The sequence below is a fragment of the Rhineura floridana genome, chromosome 19 (assembly GCF_030035675.1).
Source record: "Rhineura floridana isolate rRhiFlo1 chromosome 19, rRhiFlo1.hap2, whole genome shotgun sequence".
Classification (NCBI taxonomy): domain Eukaryota; kingdom Metazoa; phylum Chordata; class Lepidosauria; order Squamata; family Rhineuridae; genus Rhineura; species Rhineura floridana.
Window position 1 is genome coordinate 15,324,033 of NC_084498.1, and position 17,115 is coordinate 15,341,147.

General features: G+C 42.3%; 1 protein-coding gene across 20 annotated transcripts in view; it reads left to right on the forward strand.

The window, feature by feature from the left end:
* The window catches only part of EP400 (E1A binding protein p400), a 103,378-nt gene that overhangs the window by 11,487 nt on the left and 74,776 nt on the right, over nucleotides 1-17,115 (forward strand). For 17 of the 20 annotated variants that reach the window (XM_061603275.1, XM_061603288.1, XM_061603282.1 and 14 more), the window contains 7 exons: nucleotides 1,250-2,589; nucleotides 6,375-6,485; nucleotides 9,236-9,323; nucleotides 9,672-9,779; nucleotides 10,436-10,830; nucleotides 12,130-12,432; nucleotides 15,106-15,291. In XM_061603275.1, coding sequence (XP_061459259.1) covers nucleotides 1,276-2,589; nucleotides 6,375-6,485; nucleotides 9,236-9,323; nucleotides 9,672-9,779; nucleotides 10,436-10,830; nucleotides 12,130-12,432; nucleotides 15,106-15,291 — 2,505 coding nt within the window. In that variant the 5' untranslated portion in view covers nucleotides 1,250-1,275. The remainder of the gene's footprint in view (nucleotides 1-1,249; nucleotides 2,590-6,374; nucleotides 6,486-9,235; nucleotides 9,324-9,671; nucleotides 9,780-10,435; nucleotides 10,831-12,129; nucleotides 12,433-15,105; nucleotides 15,292-17,115) is intronic. The other 3 variants (XM_061603291.1, XM_061603296.1, XM_061603290.1) reach the window with 2 other exon arrangements.

Below are 17,115 nucleotides of genomic sequence, written 5' to 3' on the forward strand. Positions count from 1 at the left end.
CAGCACTGTTACTAGTTTGTAACAAACTAGTTTGTGTTTCTTGTGGATTTTCAGGGGGTTTACAAACTTTCCATTGTTTACTGAATGCCTCTAAATGTCCGGCATGAATCAGTGGTTCTCAGAGCAAGAAGTCTAGCTGCTTCTGCAACTCAGTGCAACATCAGAGATAGCCTAGGAAGCCACCCTATACAGAGTCACACCATTGGTCCTTGTAGCTTGGTATAGTCTACATGGCAGCAGCAAGATTTCAGATAGATCTTTCCCAGCTCTACCTAGAGATGCTGGGGATTAAATCTGGGACTTTCTGCATGCAAAGCAGACAATCTACCAACTGAGCTACAGCTAACTTGATAACAAAAATTAATTTGGGATAGCCTCCCCTTTTTCAAATATGTAATTTATTATATTTTAAAATACTTGTAGCACACTTTCCTGTTGAAAAGAGAACATGCACAGTGGTTCATAAAGTCTCAAAAACTGACATTTTAATACAATCATAAAAATATAACTATTATTAAGAACTCATTTCCCACTCTTTTCTGCAGAATATCCATAAGAAATATTAACCTCGCAGGAAAATAACACACCAGCGAAAGACACAACTTCCCTTGGTTATAAAGCTATTGAGGATAGCACCATAGTGTAGCAAATAGGTTTGTAGTAAAGTTAGTTTTTCATAAACAACAGAGATAGTTTAGTGAGTTCTGTCCTAGACAGAATGAAATGCTACTGTTTGTTTATATATTTCCATCAAGCTACATTTATACAATTTATAGGGTAACAAACAAAAAATGGCAGGTCCCTGTAACAAAAAGCATACTGACCAGGGCTGTGGAGTCAGTATGTCAAACCTTCGACTCCTCTGTTTTTCTACTCTCCGACTCCTTCATAAATGGCAAATGTATATTAATTTTTCTACTGTCTGACTCCTTCATAAATGGCAGATGTATATTAATGTATTAATATTAATAAATTAATATTAAAATATTAATTTTATTTTGAAGTTGGAGTCGGTACATTTCTACCGAATCCGACTCCACCCAAAATTGCTTCCGACTCAGACTCCACGACTCCGACTCCACAGCCCTGATACTAACTCTAAATTTTGATAGTGGTTGAGTATACAAAGATAGGGGAGAGGTAAGTCTCACAAATATCAGAGGAAGTAAGAGGATTTTGCAACTGAATGCTGAGTTTACTATGTAAGAAGGATGTGTTCTTTAATGGAGCTTTTAAAAATTTCCTTTAGACTTTAAGAACATTAAGAAGGTGATAATGCACCATGGCAATGGTCCTCAAAATGCCCAACGCCAGCTCCAAAGGTCCCGTTCCTTCACTGGCAACGAGAGTGAAGACCAGCAGGCAAATCTGCCACAGTCCCCGGCACCTTCGTTTGCACCTTCAGCGAGTCCATCAGCGCCACAATCTCCCAGTTACCAAATCCAGCAGTTTATAATGAGCAGAAGCCCAGTAGCTGGGCAGAATGTGAACATTACCCTGCAAAATGTTGGACCAGTTGCTACAGGAAATCAGCAGATCACACTTACCCCGTTGCCGATCCCGAGTCCAACATCCCCGAGTTTCCAGTTCAGCCCTCAGCAAAGGAGGTTTGAACATGGGTCCCCCTCCTACATTCAAGTTACCTCGCCGCTGCCACCGCAGGTTCAGTCTCAGAGCCCCACACAGCCTAGCCCTGTGCCGGTTCAGTCCATGTCGAATGTCCGGGCAGGCACCCCGGGGCCTGGCTTGGGGATGTGTAGCCAGAGCCCGACGCGAGGCTTTGTTGATGCAAGTGTGCTTGTGAGACAGATCAGTTTGAGCCCTTCAAATGGTGGGCATTTTGTGTATCAAGAAGGCTCTGGTATTGCCCAAATATCTCAAGGCGCCACAGCGCAGGTGCAGCTTTCATCTTCTGGAGCACCTGCTACCGTTCGAGAACGACGGCTGTCACAGCCCCACTCGCAGACTGGTGGCACCATCCACCACCTTGGACCGCAAAGTCCTGTAGCTAGCGGGGCAGCTATCCAGCCGTTGCCTAGCCCCGGTCACATTACAACAAATAACTTGCCACCACAGATCAGCAACATCATCCAAGGCATGCAGCAACAGCAGCAGGTACTCCAAGGCCAGCAGTTGAGCAGATCTCTAGGATACGATCGGACTCCTGGTGGGCTGATAGCTGGGGTAGCAGGTCCTTCTGCGTTTGGAATGACGTCACCACCACCTCCCACAAGCCCTTCCCGAGCCAGTATGGCACAGGGGCTGACAAGCCTCCCACTTGCTCCATCGGTATGTGCTGTGGTGAAAAAACCAAAGAAACTGGAGGAGATCCCCCCAGCCACTCAAGAAGCTGCTCAGATGCGAAAGCAATGTTTGGAGCACCATCTCAAGCAAATGGAGGTTTTGAAAGATGCTTTTAAGGAGTATTTGATTGAGTTGTTTTTCCTGCAACACCTTCAAGGAAATATGATGGATTTCTTAGCTTTTAAGAAGAAGCCCTGTGTGCCGTTACAAGGATACCTCAGGCAAAATGACTTGGATTTGGAGGAAGAGGAGGAAGAGGAACAGTCTGAAGTTATCAATGATGAGGTAAGAGCTTACTATTCCAATAATTTTTAGAGTATTACTGACACATAGAATTTAATCCAGTTACACAATTAAGTATGCTCTAGTCTTTGGAATAAAAGGTAAAGGTGTCCCCGCACTTATAGTGCCAGTCGTTTCTGACTCTTAGGGTGATGTCTTGCGACGTTTACAAGGCAGAACGTATATATGGGGTGGGATTGCCAGTTCTTTCCCCGGCCTTTCTTTACCCCCCAGCATATGCCGGGTACTCATTTTACCGACCACAGATGGATGGAAGGCTGAGTGGACCTCGACACCTTTTACCAGAGATTCGACTTCCTCCTTCCTTTGGAATCGAACTCCGGCCGTTAGCACAATTAGACTTGCATCAGAATAAGCAGGGTTAAGATTGGGTTGCAAGATTTATTAAGCCAGTAGATAACACATCATCTCCTACAGCTTTCATTTTAAATTATGGTGTTTTGATGTTGCAAACAGGCATGTTTTAAGATCTAGAATCTTAAATTTAGCAGTTCGTTGTAATTCAGCTTGATCTTATGCTTGCTCATGGACTTATGCATGCTGAAGTGTTGATCTTGGATCCAGAAGATGCGAGTTCACTTCCTGTATTGTTGTAGCCATGAAATCCAATGTGTGACCTTGGGCCAGTAGCCATTGCTCAGTCTGCTTTGCAGGTTAGGTATGATAAAATTGGGAAGTGGAGGAAAATTGAGAAAATCCTTATGCAGTGGTGCCTTCAGCTTTTTGGAGGAAGGGCAGGATACAAATGTGACTATAAAATAAAACTTTAAAGGTATGATACTACTTCAGATTGCAGCTTTAAGAAAATAATGGAAAAATCCCTTTCTTTTTTTGCTTTTGGAAGTCGTTGCTTTGTGATATAAAGATGATGATCTAGTTCCAGTCAAAGTGTATGCTGTCAGAAAAATAGATTTAACAAGAAAGCAGACGTTGTAGGGTATTTCTTTATGTTTGTATTCTCACAAGTCATGGTCACACAGAGACCTTATTGGGTGTAAACTCACACAATATGTTTACTGAAACTGTCTGCTGTTGAAAAAATATTTTAAAAATAAAAGTGAAATCTGACTGGATGAAAGACAGCCAATAGTACAGTAAGGCCCCACTCATATGGCGGGTTATGTTCTGGACCCCTGCTGAAAAGTGAAAACCACTGAAAAGCGGAACTCATTGAATAGAACGGCGCGTGATGCCTGGAAACCGCCGTAAAAGCGGCACAAGCACCGTATGAGTAGGGCTTTAGCCTAATTGCGTCTAATTGAGACTGCCGCATTAGCGAAGTGCCGTAAAGTGAAGCGCTGTAAGGCGGGGCCCTACTGTAGTTGGGATCTTGGCCCCTGTGTCTAATTTTACACTTTTTTAAAAAAATTGTGCAAGCAAAAAGGAAACCATCAGCTGTAATTATCCAGTGTGTTTAGTCTTATAAGCGTTGCTTTCTGTTGTTGAATATGTCAATCCTAAAAACTCTCATTATAAAAAGCAAATTAACAGTGCAATCCTTCGCATCAGTACTTGGAAGTTAATCCTACTCTTTGAGATTCGCTCCCTAGTAAGTGTGTAAAGGATTGTGAACTGAATGGATGAACGAATTTACTTGAATTAATTTGTGAGCTTAGCAGTGAATTGGTTAATGTCAATACATGTGTTTACTGTATTTCTGGAGGTGAGATATTTTAAAGGGGATGTTTGGTATTGCAGCATCATTGAACATAAAGGGTGCCTACTTTAATCTTCCAGGCAGCATAATGAACCCTCCAAAATGTTGCCTTTTTGAGGGATTGGGGGCCTTTGAATCTGGCAGTCTTCCCAGTATATTATACTATACAATCCCAGTTTGAAGCAGAATTGGTTGCTTATATACTGGAAGTTTGTAATGTTATGGGTGACACATGTAGCTCTTGTATGCAGAGAACTCCTCTGAAATAATTTTGAAACTGGGACCTTGTGAATTGGCATAATAGCCATTTAAAATAGCTTTTAAAAGTTGTAGGATATATTGCAAGATACCATTTCCAAAGAGGCATATGAGTGTTTGTAAGATATAGCCAATTTATTATTCCAATAATTGTGAATATATTGACATTTTCAGTGCAGTCTTGATGACTTCTGTAAAAGCAGTTGGTAGTAGTCTAATGGCATGTTTGCTTCCACGAAAGTGGTGGTGGCTATGCAGTCTCAGAAAACAAGAAATGCTGAATAGGTGAGATGATACCTTAGATATGGTGAAAGAAAAGGAGGGGAAAGCACGTCAGATGAACAAAATAATACATTTTGGAGTAACACTTCTCCTTCAAGAGCTTTAAAAGTCTGTGAGTTCTTAATTTTTTTAAAAAAAACCTCATTATTAAAATCTCACCAGCTTGAAAAAATAGTACAGTATGCAAAATTTATTCTCTCTACATCAATGTTGAATTTCTGCAGTGAATAATCAAGGTGATTCTACTTATAGCTTAGATGGGACCAGTCAAGCAGGCTTTTTAGAGAAGTCCTTGTCAGGCACCATGAATATTCAGAACACAAAAAGTGGAATTAACTTTTGCATGTTCATTTGGATCTTTTATCTCAGAACCAGCAAGAGCCACCCGACCACCTCCACCACACACGAAATCTGTTTTGCAGAACAAGTACTAATAAAACTGCAATAAAAGCTATCTTGTTTACATTATGTGCCTTTTTGGTTTCAAACGTCGATATTAAAACAAAGGCTCCCTGTTTTCAAAGTAGTTACTCTCCAGAAAGTCCTGCTGAAATCCATTCTAGGGATTGAGGTGAGGGTTTTTCAGGTTCATTTAAGTAGGTCAGATGGCACGGCACATGAAAACAAATTGTATAACTGCTGAAATGTTAATAAAGCACAGTCCTTTCTACACACTGTGATTTTTAAGAATGACTTTACCTTTATTTTTTCCCCACAGGTTATCTTCATTTGTTTCTTTCTTTCTTTTTCTTTTTTTGAATGGTCAAAAATGATATATATGTGCTAGTTGGTCTTGTATGACATAAACAAATGTTTAAGGCTTTTCACTTAAATTTATAACAAAATCTACCAATTGCTGGTATCCCTATTTAACATCCTATTTAAGAACTCTGTTTTCGTCTTTGTAAAAATGAAGGGATGGAAGTCTTTTGAAGAAACAAGAAATAAACATCTAGGATTGTTGATGAGGTTACATTACCTTTTGAAAAATACGGCATGGGGGGACATTTACGTTCTTTGTATCTTGTGCTCTTCCTCCCTCTTATCCCCCTCCCTTTTCTTTACCACCTTCCGCTAAAGCAACGCAACCTCATCCCTTGCCTGGGTGGGCTGATCACTATGGGAATTTGTCCAGGGGTGCGGTGGGGGGAGAGAATGGAGGCTTATGCTCATTGCTTAATAAATGTTGGAGCTCTTCTGAATGTGAACTGTCTGTCATGCTAATTTTGTTGTCTGTTACAAAGCCAAGATCTTGAAAGTTAACCCACATTAATTGTGTATCCTAAATTTCAGTGGAGACTCTTTAGGAGGCGAGTGGTTGCAGCAATCTTGCCCCTTGCCCTTTGTCCCTTTGTGGCTGTTTAACAACAAAGCAGAACACCTTCATTTTTTTTCTTTAAAAAGTGGGTTCAAGTCTCATCACACCTATGGGCCTTTCCTTTTAATCCCCTCTTCAATGAGGAACCCTTGATACAATACCACATAGGGTGTATTGATCGGATTATTTTTAAAAAGAAAACAAAAGAAAATGATTTCCCTTTTTGTGTTTCCCCAAAATATCTTCTCTCAGGTAAAGGTTGTGACAGGAAAGGATGGGCAGACTGGTACTCCTGTTGCTATAGCAACCCAGCTTCCTCCAAATGTTTCTGCTGCTTTTTCATCCCAGCAGCAACCATTTCAGGTACTTTTTCAATGGTTTTAAACTTGTAGTTTCATCCCAGATTATTATTACTATTTTTTTCCTTATTCAGATTTCGTATTTGAAAAGCAGAATCTGTATTCCCCACTAAAGAGCCCATCCCTTTTAATCTTAGAAGCAAAAATGAACAGGAACCTCTTAAAATTTCAGATGCATGAGTGTTTACGGAGCACTGAGGGAGTTACTTTTCCTGTCCCTTGTCTCAAAGCTGCTGGCTTGTTTCATTAACTCTCAGCTTTTAATGTGTACCACTTTGGGTTGCTTGTCTTTGACTCCCTTCTGCGTTCTGCCTAGTAACAGTGTGGGTCTCTCTGTGTCTGTGGCAATATGACTGTGGATTCCTTCTAAATTCTGTTCTCCCTTTTTCCCCTTTTTTTTTGTCCTCAGTTTTGAAGGTTTTTAAATGTGGATACAAAAGATGACAGATGTGCATCCACGGGTTTCCTCTTTCTGCTGCAGTTTTAAGTTACCACATTTTATAGATGCATAACCAAATGTCTTGCTATTTAATTGTCAGATGTATACATAACAGACCTTCTGGATTGCTGGATTAAATTGTGGGTGCCAGGAAGTGGCGTGATGGGGTTATCGCACCTTTTGCTGAAGGCCCTGTAGGCTATAATAGCCTGGTTCAAAAGTAAAGGCAAATCATGATTTGTTAGGCGAAAGAGCCTGCACAAAGCTTGGATTTGCATACTCCTCCTTCCCTTTGTCCTTTGCGCATGACAGGAGGTAGTCTCACGGCTTCTCCTTTTGAACTCTTGATTTTCAGTGATTTTGCTCTAACTATAGCTTGTTTACAGATCACACTGTGGTTTGAGATGTTGGTTGTCAACTAACCACAGTTAGAGCAAACCATAGCTCTCCGAAATCAGAAATAATGGTATGGTGGTTTAGTTCAAAACTGGAAGGCTTGATCCCCTCCCATGCAAAGGGGGAGGGGAGAAGAAAGGGGGAGCGCATGAGCCAGAGGCGTGGGCCTGCTTATTCTTGTGATAACAAACTTAGTTTGGGTACCTCCTAGGCAGATCATAAGATCATTTACAGAAATAATATGGTTATATGGGTTACAGCTTATTAGTGATTTGGCTGTTAAATTTGAAACATATTAAATATCAACTACAATGAGTGTTGTGGAGCATTATTTAAATGTGGAGCTTTATTTTAATAATGTAACATAATTACAGATACACAGACATTAAGAACTTTTTGTTTTGTGTTCCACATTCGTCTGAAAGAGGAATATTAAATTTTCTCTTACTTTTTCTCTCCTCATCCTGTGCTAAACCATGCCCTTCCTAAAAGCATGAGCAAGCATCAAGGTTTTTTTAATCCTTGCCTTGTGTGCTCAAAGTAATCTTCCCTCTTTAAATAAAATGAAACAGAAATCTAATCTCTACAACTAAATTTGTTTTACAAATTGCTTGTTCTGTAAATCAAAGATGTGAAAGTTTTATACATAACTAAAATGTTTTTTAAATGCTGTCTCTATTAGACTGCCCATACTTGTGCACACACACAAAAAATTGACATTTTGCTAGTGTATATATTTATTTAAATGCATCTATATACCACTTAATATTTCAAAAATCTAAGTGGTGTACAGTCTAAAAAACAAACAGTATAATATTCCACATAAAAGCAGAAGATTGAAAAATGTAAAATAGGGTCCAGTATTATGGGTCAGGGAAAGCCTGGGCAAAAAGGTGTCTCTGCAAGACGTCTGAAGCAATTGATGGTTGCTGCTTCACATATGAGAGAGGGAAGGGCATTCCACAGGACAGAGGCAACTGCAGAAAATGCCCATTTTCGGGTCACCACCCTATGGTATTCAATCGGGTGCAGTGCCACAAGTAGAATTTCCCCTGATGACTAATTGTTCTTACAGCTCTATACAGGGGCAGACTGTATTTCAGGTAATCTTGTTCCGGGGTTGCTCAGGGCTTTATACGTTAACGGGGCCTTGAACATGGCCTGGTAGCTGATTGGCAGCCAGTGCAGTTCCCTCAGCAAATACGTGTGCGCCCTGGTGTTCCACTGAACAGTCTGGCTGCGGCATTAGTCTGATCCTGAGGTTACTGATGCATGAATCATAGTGTATGATGATTGGCTTAATGAATCACCTTTGCTGGTACATGCTTTGTCTTCAAATGTCTGCCTCCAGTATCTTGATAGTTGGTCTATCTTAGCATTGTTGTGTTTTACATACATTGACATCAACTCTTTGGGGGAAATTGGATGGTTCCTGTGAAATGGGGGGTGGGAATGGGAAGGGTATAAATCTTGGTGGGAGTGGTTCGTAATATGGGAAGCGCTAAGCTTTTGGACGTGTCTGTGGAGCATAAGGTTATGATTTCATTCCAGGATCAAGCAGATGGAGGTTTTGAGCTGTGAGGGAGGAAGCTCTTAACGAACCTTTACTAGGAAAGGAAGACAAAAAGCCACATAGATTTCCCTTTCTGTAACATTAAACGTGTCATATGAAAGTAAATATCTTTGTACAATGGATTCAAAATAATATTTAATAGCATTCCATGAAAGCAGAGGTAAATGTACATTGCTTTACATTTCTTCGTTATAGACACTTTTAAAAATGGCCAGCAGCTCTTGGACAGATTTTTTTCTCTACGTATCCTCATGCAGCTTTTAAACAAACAAAAAAAAATTCTGTGAGTTCTGTCAAGATGAGGATTAAATGAAGTTCTGACTGTTCTGTTTTTGTTTTTTAATAGCAGGCGCATGCAGGGACTCCAGTAACAGGAACTGTGAATACCATAGAAATTGAAGCTTTTAAGAGACAACAAGCACTTACTTCAGCAGGTATGGTCCCTTTCAGTAGAACTTTAATAATCCCTTTAGGCTCTTAATATGAGGACCACCTTTTGTCTAGCACTTGTTTCGGCTTGACCGTGTCTCCAAAGCATCTGGCTTTTGATGTGAGGTTTGTTTTGTGTGCCATCTGCTGCTCTTGCAGCCGGATTTCACATGGGCAGAAATATGGTGTGCATTTGAGGCAATTACTGCCATGATGCTGTACTTTTCCACAGTAGAATTGTAGATAAATTAAAAAAGCCAATGTTAAAACTCATGGGGCGTCTTTTTTTAAAACCTTGTAATCTGAACCCCTTCCACTGTACCCTGCCGTAAATGGAATTTGAATATCACCAGATTCGTCTAAGAGACCCCGAATTGAAGTGGGCCGTCATGGGATGGTTTTTCAGCATCCAGGCGTGACTTCAGGAGTCCCTCTTCAACAGCTCATGCCAACAGCACAAGGTACTGTGTTGCCACATGCCAGCCACAGATTAATTTAGCAAGGGGTCGGGGCATTGGCACCAGAAGCAGAATCCTCACAGAATGGAGCCTTCTTTCTGAGATCTCTGCTTCTGCCCCTTTACTTACCCCTTATAAATTAATATTTGGTGTGAAATGCCTTGTTCATGACAAAGAAGCTGAGTGGCGGGCTCCAGTAGTGCATGTGGGCCTGGAAAATGGTCACACGAGTTGATGCAAAATCATTCATGTGCGAGTTTGCCAAATTGCAAAAAAGTGTGACATTCTCCTGTAGGCATTTTTAATTTTTAATTCCACATTAGTTCTTACATTTGTGCTTTTTTTGTTTTGACAATTATCCTGTCAACAACATTTTAAAACCGTAGGTCATGTAGATGACCATTTAGTAATACTGTTGTTTGTCATGTGTGTACTGACTCATGATTTAAAAAAAGTCAGGTTTTGTGCATGGTAGTTTGGTGTTGACTGAATTTCTTACTGTAATTCTCCCCAGTGTCATTTTATTTAAGTGATGGTATAGTGTGCCAAAGTAAGTTAAGAGTTAACTTTTATCGCCTTGGCATGCTCTGGCATTGCACATGTCCCAAAGCATTGGCTTTTCAAATTCACCTCTTCCGATTTTTCTTCTTGCTTTGCAGGTGGGATGCCTCCTACCCCTCAACTGGTACAACTCACCGGACAGAAGCAGAGCCAGCAACAGTACGACCCCTCCAAAGGGCCTCCAGTGCAGAATGCGGCAAGTCTCCACACTCCTCCACCTCAGCTTCCTGGGAGGCTGCAATCGAGCAATGTCCCCATCCCACCTCTCCCAGCTGCCCTGCAGCTTACCCAACAGCCACCACAGATTCCAGACTCTCCGGCGCAACCTCAGATTCACGTGAAGGCCCAGCCGCAGAGCATATCTGTTGCTGCTGCTGTGCCACACAGCCAAGTGCAGGTGCCGCTTCAGCAGCAGGTTCAGCCAGTGGCGCATGTACAAGGACAGATAACGGCACATGTAGCCCAACCACAGCCTCCAGCGCAGCAGCAGCAGGTATTTGGGCACAAGCACATGGTAACGTAGCCTTGGTGAAAAGTCTATTCCGGATACTGACCTTTCCCCCCCCCTTCTTTTTATATGGAAACTTTCTTGGAAGTGGCTGGTGGGTAGGGTCTAGAAATATGTGGCTGGCAAGCTTGTGCCTCATATGGAGAGTAAGCAGTTATTCAGACTGACTTCAAACTGAATGGACTTCTTTTGTACTTGAGTATGATACCAGGATACAGCATACGCTGGGTGCACACATGTGGAAATGCACACACATGTTAGCAGCTTACCTATTTTTAATTGTGTGCAAGCTGGGCATCTAATTCTTTCCCAGCCACTGCTCATGCCAGGAAAAACAACAATTGGAATGCACAGACATGCAATTCAAATACAATGCGCAGCTTGCATATCATGTACTTACGCATCATAAACATTGGTAGGAATCATTTTCCTCTCTTATAATTAAGAAGGTGCTCAGAGTTGATCTACAAAATTTGGCCTGTAGACATATTCGAACATGGCTTTTGCTTTGTGTCCCCCCCGTCCTCCCCACCCCGTGAAAGCTCTAGTTTCTTAGAATTGGGAGAAGTGTCGTTCAGGGGGGAAACCAACAGTGCCCTCCAACATTCCCCTATTTTTCATGATGGTATAATTGCAGAAGTTAGAATCCAAGCCATATAGTCTGAACCCCTATATTTGGGGAGAGTTTTGAGCTGGAATGCTTGCAACATTTTAAACAGCTAGGGTTACTCTGTGTATTTGTGTACCCGGAGTGGAGCTGATCGAGATTAGGGGTGGCTCAACGGCTCCCACTGAGTTCCATAGGACAATGGAAAGTGGTTGAGTTGGAGCAAAACCTACTTTCTCACCTAGATGCTGGGTTTTCACCATGTGGGAAAACTAAAGTGCTGTCCTTGGGGACAACGATGAATGCATAGGCTATCCTCAGATTCTGACATAGGGTGGTTGGTCTCTTCTGGTAGGTAACTTGGACCTCTGTGAGCTTGGGGTGGCATTTGCTAGTGTGTTCATCTTTGCAATATAGTCATCCCACCAAATATGTTCTACCTTTCATATTGACAGGCATCTCAGCCTAAAACAACTTGTTTCATATGTGTTGTTGTAACTGACTACTGTCTTATCCAAGTATGTGGGCAGTAGTGTTTTCTTTGAAACAGCCTAGACTTGCCTAGTTAGACCAATATTTAGTCAATGTGTTTTTGTAGCATACTGTAATACAAATATCGCTTGAATCCCTTTTGTTGTTTTTAAACATGGATCAAAATGGATGTGTGCCTTTCACAGGCAGTGACCCTGGCACGAGTGTCAGCAGACACCATCCAGAATTCCCAACGTCTTCCAGCAAGCGTTCTTCCTCTTACCTCAACCAACCCACCAACAACTGTATCCAGCATGGCACCACAGTCCACGTACCCAGCGCAAGCCAGTCGAACTTCACCAGCGACAAATAAATCAGCTTCTCCTATTGCCTCTAAACCCCCGGGCTTGGCTGTGACCGCAGCACCAAAAACGCAGAGTCCAGCTCAAAATGCAACAGTTCTGCCACACGACAGCTCCCAGGAGAAGCTGGCAGAACAAGTTAAGCTGGTAAGATCAACCTCCCCCCCCCCGACCCTGATCATACGAGAGAATACCTAGTATGCCCCCTGATTATTATTTTTTAATGAAACGTCTGTTTTCTTGCCTTTCTCTCTTCTAATGGAGGCTTAAATAAACTGTTGATATTTTGGAGCCTGCAGATCTTTCTCATGAAGTTTGGAATGTGTACAAGGCTGTCTGGAAGCCTCCCTACGTTCTGTTCCCCAGATATAGAAGACCTGTCACAGATTCTTCTGTACGTCTGGTGCCAAGCAACTTCCTTTCTCAGTTTGGGGTGAAGAGGGCACCCTGTAGAAATGGGTTAAGCTTTCCTACTGCCCAGGAAAGGCAGGTCATGTGATTATGTTTTATGTTGCATCCAAGTTGTTAAACCTGCAAAAGCAAGGCAAATACCTGGTGTAGGCACTGTGGACCCTCCTCCTTAGAGCCTCCATGGTGTGTCTCCCAGCATCTCTTCAGAGCAGGCCTAAGGCAGCATCCACTTGGAGCCCAGCAACCAGTGATGCCTGTGGCAGCTGCCACAATAGGCACAGTTCAACTTTGGGAGCAGATTTTTTTTCTAGATGTCAACAACTCTTGTCATAGCAGACACCTATCAGTCAATGCAGTTAGTCTGGTGCAGCGATCCCTTCCACTTCAGGGAAATCAGGAAGAATCTGTGAGGAGGTGGGAGGTCTGAGAGGCGTCATTTCCTGAAATAAAGGACTGTGACGACTCAACCATTCTTCACCAAGGGGTGGGACAGGCTCCTTTATCAGTGCTTCTCAATGCAGTCAGCCATAGACCATCAGCTCAGCACTCAGTTCTTTCCCAGCCAGCTCCCCCAGAGTAGTTAATGCTCAGAATCTGCCTGCTTCTTTACTTGAGGATCAATTTGTCCAGGGAATTATACACTTTTTAATTGATGACCTTACAAAACAGGTGTTTTGACATCATAGCAGAAGCAGGGCTCAAAAATGTCAGAGGTCAGCGGGTATCCCTGGATCCAACGGGGGACAACCAATTGCTTCCAATTAAATCAAGCAAACTCACAATCACATCATTCCTCTGGGGCTTCTGTGGATCCGCATCTGCTGGTTCCAAATCCCTGACCCTCTCCCCAGAGTGTGCCAACCACCAGGCCTTCTGTTTCCCAGATTGCAAAAATAATCTAGGGAATGAGGAAGGTGAATATTCCGATAGCATTACCAAGGGTCATTCTACTATCAGACTATTTCATAGTGATTTTTTGTTTTTGTGCCTTTATTAACAAAAGTAGTCAAATCTCTAGGACTACAACCAGAGACTCTGGAGTCAGTTCAGTCAACCTCTTGAGCAGCTTCTGTTTTTCCAGAGTCCAGGTCAGCCTCCTAAGAGGAACTTTTTCCTTCATCCTTTCCTGAGGTTCTCAAACTTGAGTGGGACAATCCGTTTTAGAGCATAGAAGTAACTAAGCGGACCAAGAGGTTTTACTCACTGCCTTCTCAAACATTGGAAGAGCTAAAGAAGCTGGTGCTTGATGCTCCAGGGATGGTGCTTTCTAAGTGTAACTTCTGCTAGGGAGCCTAGTGAGGAAACAAGTGGATACAACTCTAAAAAAGTCACAGGAAGTTCCTGCCCTAATTCTCCGAGCAGTATTAACTTCCTCAGTTATTACTAGGGCACTTTTCTATGGCTAGAGGACATTTTGCAAAGTAGAGATTTGGATGACATAACCCTCTAAAAATTATTAAATAAACTCACCGGGGGGGGGCAGGATCTGTTGCAGATGCCAACCTGGAAGCTGTTCAATTTTTTGTCAGAACTATTGTGTATCCAGTGTATTTTCTTTTATTTTCTTCTTTTTAAAAATTATGTCCCACTTGATTGTAATAAAACCTCTGTGCTGTTTACATTGTAGCCAGAAGGTCTCTGTGGCTCCACCACAGAATGTGGATACTGCCTACAGATCAAACTTAACATCAGTTCCCTTTAAAGCGCATGCTTTTTTGGAGACAGAGTTCTAAAGATGTAGTTGTGGAACCTAAAGAGAAACATAAAGCAAAGAAAAGAAGCAACCTAGATGCCAGTACTACTTTCACCAGTACTACAACAACCTCAAACACATGCCATGGTCTTGATTTAACCTTGTTGCTCCAATACTCTAGCCCAGACGCAGTGAGCATGTGAACCCATACTCCACAAAGCATGCAGAGTCTTCACCTTGCTGTTTTTGGAGTCCCTTACAGCATTTTTCCCCTGAATATTTTTTTTTTGTACTCCTGAAAACCTTTGGATTCCCCCAAGCCTGATGATAACTTCCACATGTGTCTGTGGTTCCGCATGCGGTGCATAATAATCCACACTTGGAGACTGAATGCCATATTTGCATATAGGGTCTGGTATAGCTCCTGAACTTTTGTGCCTTGTGTGTGTGGAGACACAGAGTGGGATGGGAGCAGGCCTCACCTTTGCTTCCTAGCTCTTCATGTCTTGCTCTTAAGCAACACCAGCTGTGTGTGTATGTGTATTTTGTAAGCTGAATTCCCCCACTCCCCAATATGTTGTATAAAAATAAATGATCTGTTGTTATATCGGGTAGCTGAATTATATTTTAACCTGTCAGTGTTATTTTGTTTGGCCTTTTGGAAGTGTAATTTATTTCTAACAAGGCCCCTTTTTGTTCTTGCTTGTTTCAAAAAGGAAAACCAAATCCATCAACGGATAGCAGAGCTGAGGAAGGAAGGCTTGTGGTCTCTGAGACGGCTGCCCAAACTTCAAGAGGCTCCCCGACCCAAATCTCACTGGGATTATCTCTTAGAAGAGATGCAGTGGATGGCAACGGACTTTGCTCAAGAGAGGAGGTGGAAGATGGCCACTGCTAAGAAGGTCTGACTCTGCTTCAGTTGGACTGTTCTGGCACAGTCTAGAATAGGAACAGCTGAACTCTGTTCCTAGGGGCCAGGCTCTTTTCCAGACAGTGGGCTGGATGGGTATTTTGCCTCACAAATCATGTCTTAACCTGATGCTCCTGTGCTTGAGTATAATGGAGGCTTTCCCTCCTAGTTGCCACACTTATTTTTGGTGTCCCCGGCAACTGAATTTGGTGGGGGCCTGGATTAACATATTTCCAGAAGGGTACCCATGTTACTCTCTTGCATCAAAAACAACCAGTGAACATGACAAACTGGGGTTGAGTCCACAAAAGCTTCTGAGATAGATAGATAGATAGATAGATAGATAGATAGATAGATAGATAGATAGATAGATAGATAGATAGATAGATAGATAGATAGATAGATAGATAGATAGTGTCTTTAAGGTGTCACAAGGCAATTTCGTTTAGTGTGTAAGCCCTCAAATGTTTGTTTTAATGAAGAGCAAAGTCTGCAATAAACTCTTAAAGTTGATGTCAAAGAATTGTCCCCCTGGGGTCCCTTGCCCTCAGCACCCCAAGGGGGGTTCTTTGCTTCCGAGAACAGTCCCAACACCTTGGGGTCTCAGCTTCTCAGGCAAACTATCCCTCCTTCAGGATTAAATCAATGGTAGAACTGCCACCACCCCTCTTTCAAGCTCCCTTCTCTGAGAAAGGGGATCTCAGAGAGCTACATGAGTTCTAAGGGTATTAACCCACATTAATAAACAGTAATCAGTAGCGTTCAATGATCAAGGACTAGATTTAGAATCGTTTGTTTCAAGCCAATACACACCATTTATAAAAGAGTAGTTTATTTAAAAGAAAAGAAAGGTGTATACAAAAAGAGCAGCAATTGTTTCCTTAAAGCTAATCGCTCTCAGAGATACAAGAGATACATTGGCATATCAAAGGTGAGAGGTTCAATACAGACAAAGAACATAACAAAGAGCTTGCTAAGCTAAGATCCTGTTCTCACAGTAGAATAGCCAGGTTTCCAATGGCTTTTCCCTGTAAAACTCCAGGCGAGTCGAGGTAGATGGAAATAGGGAACAACAAATGAAGGAATATCCTTCATATTTATGGAGTTTACCGGTCCACAGGGAGGGGGGAGGCAAATAGCCATATTCCGCCCCTGCCATGATCCGCTCCTTTGAAGATAAGGGGGCCAGACAGCCCCAGCCAGGGGTCCTGATCTACAACACCCCCTCTTCCTGTGTTTTGATCTCAGGAAGCTGAAAAGCAATAACAGCTAAGGTTCAGTTGCATCTTCTTGCAATGTTTCAAATTGTCTGTCTGACACTGAGCCACGGTGTGCCAGGGATCCACAAGGCTCCAGAATTCTCTCTCGTTGAACCATTTTAGCTTGACCAAAGTTAGCTATCCTTGTCAGTTGACACAGGAAGTGACCAAGAAGGCTTTGTGTTGGCCATGTTCCGGAGCTTCTGCTACAATTTCATTACCAGGGGTGAACTGGTTTTGGGTTTTCCTCTCTATTTTATCTAATCCTTTTCCAGAAATGTTGTATTTCTGCCTTCATTTGGGTTTGCTTTTCAGTGTTGGAGCTCAGTGTTGGAGCACGTCTGGTTTTTTTGCAAACGCTTCCAGGTTCAGTCCCTGACATCTCCAGTTTAAAGTATCAAGTAGCAGGTGATATGGAAGACTTTGGCTTGGGACCCTGGAAAGCCTCTGCCAGTCACAGTAAACCAGCCTTCCTCACATTGGTGCCCTCCAGATGTTGCTGAATTACAACTCCCATCACCCTAGCCAGCATAGGAATGATGGGAGCTGTAGTTCAG